This window comes from Myotis brandtii, unplaced genomic scaffold (assembly GCF_000412655.1).
Source record: "Myotis brandtii unplaced genomic scaffold, ASM41265v1 scaffold520, whole genome shotgun sequence".
Taxonomy (NCBI): Eukaryota; Metazoa; Chordata; class Mammalia; order Chiroptera; family Vespertilionidae; genus Myotis; species Myotis brandtii.
Window position 1 is genome coordinate 505,439 of NW_005369827.1, and position 4,997 is coordinate 510,435.

The following is a 4,997-nucleotide window of genomic DNA, read 5'->3' on the forward strand; positions in this document are numbered from 1 at the left end:
GGGGTGGTTGGGGCGCCGCAGCCTGTCACACACAGAGCCGCAGGGCAATCAGGGGATTGGGGAGCTCCCCCCTATCAGGCACAGAGGAGGGCTGATCAGGGGGTTGGGGTGCCTTCCCCTGTCACGAACAGAGTAGGGCGGATAGGGAGGTTGTGGCCCCGCCCCCTGTCACACACAGAGCCGCAGGGCAATCAGGGGATTGGGGAGCTCCCCCCTATCAGGCACAGAGGAGGGCTGATCAGGGGGTTGGGGTGCCTTCCCCTGTCACGAACAGAGTAGGGCGGATAGGGAGGTTGTGGCCCCGCCCCCTGTCACTCACAGAGCCACAGGGCGATCAGGGGGTTTGGGCGCTGCCCCCTGTCACACACAGAGCCGCAGGGCAATCAGGGGATTGGGGAGCTCCCCCCTATCAGGCACAGAGGAGGGCTGATCAGGGGGTTGGGGTGCCTTCCCCTGTCACGAACAGAGTAGGGCGGATAGGGAGGTTGTGGCCCCGCCCCCTGTCACTCACAGAGCCACAGGGCGATCAGGGGGTTTGGGCGCTGCCCCCTGTCACACACAGAGCCGCAGGGCAATCAGGGGATTGGGGAGCTCCCCCCTATCAGGCACAGAGGAGGGCTGATCAGGGGGTTGGGGTGCCTTCCCCTGTCACGAACAGAGTAGGGCGGATAGGGAGGTTGTGGCCCCGCCCCCTGTCACTCACAGAGCCACAGGGCGATCAGGGGGTTTGGGCGCTGCCCCCTGTCACGCTGATCCCGGTGCTGGGAGCCTTGCTGCTCCGCTGATCCCGGTGCTGGGAGGCATATTACCCTTTTACTATATAGGATAGAGGCCTGGTGCATGGGTAGGGGCTGGCTGGTTTGCCCTGAAGGGTGTCCTGGATCAGGGTGGGGGTCCCCACTGGGGTGCCTGGCCAGTCTGGGTGAGGGGCTGAGGGCTGTTTTCCGGCTGGCGAGTGACTAAAGCTTCCAACCGCTCCTTGTTTTCTTCTCTTTTTTTTTTTTTTTTTTTGGGCCAGCTTTAGCTCTGGGGCCTTGCTGCTGAAAACATAGATACAATGTTGTGGTCCGAGCCCGGCTGAATGGAAGCCCTTTTCTGGGGTTTTGTTTAGCTTCTTATTTGCAACATAGTATATAGTTGCTTAGAGTTGCAACTGAGAGGCTGGCAAGTTAGGCGGAGAACGTTGGAATCTGCAGCAAGCAAGCCTCCCTGCTCGCTTCAGTGCCTGGCTGCTGGCTGCCATCTTGGCTGACAGTTAATTTGCATATACTCACTGATTAGCCAATGAAAAGGGTAGCGGTCGTACGCCAATTACCATGTTTCTCTTTTATTAGTGTAGATTATCTCCATGCAATATAAGCCTATCAAAACATTATATTAGCTACCAAATCTTAGCATAAACTGCTTTTCAAGTAAGCTGCAAGTATTAGAATAAGCTCTCCTGCCAATGCAAACTCATTAAAACTCTCAGACACCGTTAAAGTTCCTCTCCTTTGGTGAAGTTAGAATAAATAGCTTCTACTGTATAACTATGATAATTGAATATTCCGAGTAATGATTACTCAGAGACTCAGATACATTCTTGATGAAAAATGATCAAATACAGTTCTCTATTTTTAACATAGGCCTTTGGACGGTTTGTTATTTTCAAATAAAATCTATTAAGCCTCGTGAATACATTATTCCTCATTAAGATTCTTTTTTAATTCATTTGACGTGTTGAAGACAGGGTATCAGTGAATAATTTATAAGTAAAAATCATTTATAATATTTGTCTTAGAAATTAAAGTGAATAGGACATAAGAAAAAGTGGGAAAAAAAGACACAAGTAACTAATAGGGAGGGTGAGACTATACAGGAAGAGCTCAAGGTTAATTTTAGCACTAATGGAACACTCTAAGCTTATTATCTAGATAATTTTACCAGAGAGTTTGTTTTATGAACTATACTGGCAGCAAGTCAACTCATTTCATAAAACATTGAGTATTATTGTGATTTAAAAATTACTAAAATATAAAGTTTTTTAAACGCAAAAACAATTATGTGCCCTTATGGATAACATGAGGTGATAGGAACTATTCCTGGTTTTCCATAAACCAGTATAAGATATAAAACATTAGCCCTAGCCGGCTTGGCTCAGTGGATAGAGCGTCAGCCTGCGGACTGAAGGGTCCCAGGTTCGATTCCGGCCAAGGGCACATACCTGGGTTTCGGGCTCATTCCCCAGTAGGGGGTGTGCAGGAGGCAGCCAATCAATGATTCTCTCTCATCATTGATGTTTCTATCTCTCTCTCCTTCTCCCTTCCTCTCTGAAATCAATAAAGAAATATATTTTTATCAAAAAAAAAGATATAAAACATTAGCCCTAACTGGTTTGGCTCAGTGGATAGAGCGTCAGTCTGCAGACTGAAAGGTCCCAGGTTCGATTCTAGTCAAGGGCATGTACCTTGGTTGCGGGCACATCCCCAGTAGGAGGTGTGCAGGAGGCAGCTGATCGATGTTTCTCTCTCCTTGATGTTTCTAACTCTCTATCCCTCTCCCTTCCTCTCTAAAAAAATCAATAACATATATATATATTTTAAAAGCAGACCCTTTAATAAAAAAAAGATATAAAACATTATTATTACACTATTTTTAATACATGATTCTTATGCTACTGTATATGTAAAACATTTTGCCTAGTAATAAAATTTTTGTTTATGGTGGCTCTGTGCAAAATTCCTTCTACCAGAAAATGACATCAGGATAAGATGGTGCTTTTCAAACATTTTGTTTATTGGCCCTAAGGAAGGTTCCTTTGAAACAAAATTCCCAAATAATTTCATCACCCCAAAGAGTCCGGGGAAATATCTATGCTGTTTTTGAAGCAGGAAAAGAGAAATGGCTCTTTAGAGTATGTGAAGGCAGTAAAGGTAGTATTGGGAGCTGATATAATTGGTTAGGAAACTAGGAGAACAAAAATTATATCAATGTCGGTAGTTACCAGTTCACATAAACATTAACCAATAATTAGCAAGTAGTTTATTAAATCTTTTTTAGGCTGATTACCTAGTTTTCATTAGATCCAACCTGATTTTTTGGAGGTGCTAGATATGCCTATATATCCTACCTTACATAATTATTAAATGAGCTTACTCTCAGCCCACAATCGCTTAAACATTTAAATAGTCCTCTCTAGTCCAATTTTAACTATTCTTTTTATATTTGCATTCAGTGAAATCAAGAATTAAAAATATGTGCTATTTAATAACTATGTACTAGTATAGTGCTAGGTGGGTACTGGAAATATCGGGGGGAACACTTTGTAAAGTATATGATTGTCTAACCACTATACTGTACACCTGAAACTAATACAAAAAAATGGTAAATAAATATATATGTACGCTGTGGTTGCCTAATCTAAGCAACATAATGCCAGAAAAACAAGAGAAATTTGAACAATTCAATTGTTCACAAAATTGCACAAGCGTGGTATTTATTTACCAAAAGATATTTTTATCTGTCTATTCAGCATTATGTATATGCAACAATAATTACTGCAGCAAGTCAAATTATAAGATTTTTCCTAATTTTAATCAAATTTATATAACTTTTAATGATATTATATTTTCTTTTTATTTTTTCTTATTATTAAATGCTAGGGAGCACAGCTATCATCCAAATAGTCACATTAACATATTTTCAAATCTTTTACTGACATAAAAAAATAGTTTAAATTTACACCTAATTATTTTCTATCCTCAGTTTTAGCAATCATTCCAATTCTTTGAAATATCCACAGAGTTCATTTTGCTCCATTTTTCTCTTGTTACAAACATTCACACCCATATACCTGCTTAAATTTGCACCCATCTTACTCTAATTATATTTTGAAATACCTAATTCGTTTTTCAAAAAGCAATAGTAAGTTATTGTGTGAAATAGCTGTTGGAAGGAAGTCAAGCCATTTTAACATAATAAATGTTCTTTTCTGTCGATAATAATTTCAGAATGTAAAAGCATACTTAAAACGGGTTTTGAAGGGAAATGTTTTAAAAAGCAAAATCATGTGATGAGATTACTGTAAACTGAATGTTTGAAATCTTGGCCACAAATTTTAAATTGTCTTTTCATTTTTTTATTTCATTATTGTATGCTACAATGACTAAGTGCTATGACTAAGGTTACTGTGCTATGGAACAGTCAACTGAAGTTGCAATCTCCCTGTATTAGTTTTTCAAATAGAGAGCTTCCGCCCATGCAGCGGGTCTCTGAAATGAAGACATTTCCTGTAACCATTGGCTGTCATCACTTTTAAAATTAAGAAAAAGAAAAGATAAATCATAATTATATACTCACCTTTTGGTGTCTTGAAATATTCCGGCAAAATTAAAATGAATGTGATCACTATTGCTAAAAGTAATTTAAGGAGGGCTGTTTTTGTCATGTCTGTTCACATGACACACGTGTTCCCATCCAGTGCATTGATGGCAAGTTTCTTCCTGCTTTAAGTTTCATCTCTGTGGTACTTTAAGTTTATGCAATTGACCTCATACTTCCTTTTGGGTAAGAATTAAAAAAAAAAAAAAAAGAGGCCTTGAACTGAGACTTCTTCATTTTGAGTCACTAGACATTGAGAAAACTACTTTCAAATAAGCACTTTCAAACTATCTTCTAAACAAGATAAAAATAAAGAAAGGAATCCCCTGGCAATGGGCAAGGAGACACCTGATTGGCGGTTTTGCTCTTATATCAATCAGGGGCAAAGCAGATGTACAGTCCTTAGTTCATCCTAGCTTGATGCCTGTGCCGGCAGCCAGAGCTGTTTCATGCCTGAGGCACACAAAATGAAAAAAATAAAATAAAATATAAAGAAATGATCTTGAGAAGCAAAGGGGTCTTGTCCTCACCTAAATTTGAAGCTATTGTCTCTTGTTTACCAATCTGTGTGATAAATATAAACTCACAATATACTCACCAAAAATAAAATGATGAAGGTCAGTCATGTCCAGGTTATA

At 40.3% G+C, this 4,997-nt stretch overlaps 1 protein-coding gene across 2 annotated transcripts in view; it reads right to left on the minus strand.

The window, feature by feature from the left end:
- The window catches only part of TMEM156 (transmembrane protein 156), a 35,609-nt gene extending 31,076 nt beyond the window's left edge, over nucleotides 1-4,533 (minus strand). For both annotated transcript variants that reach the window (XM_014548689.1, XM_014548688.1), the window contains exon 1: nucleotides 4,339-4,533. In XM_014548689.1, coding sequence (XP_014404175.1) covers nucleotides 4,339-4,426 — 88 coding nt within the window. In that variant the 5' untranslated portion in view covers nucleotides 4,427-4,533. The remainder of the gene's footprint in view (nucleotides 1-4,338) is intronic.
- Nucleotides 4,534-4,997: the final 464 nt, after the last annotated feature.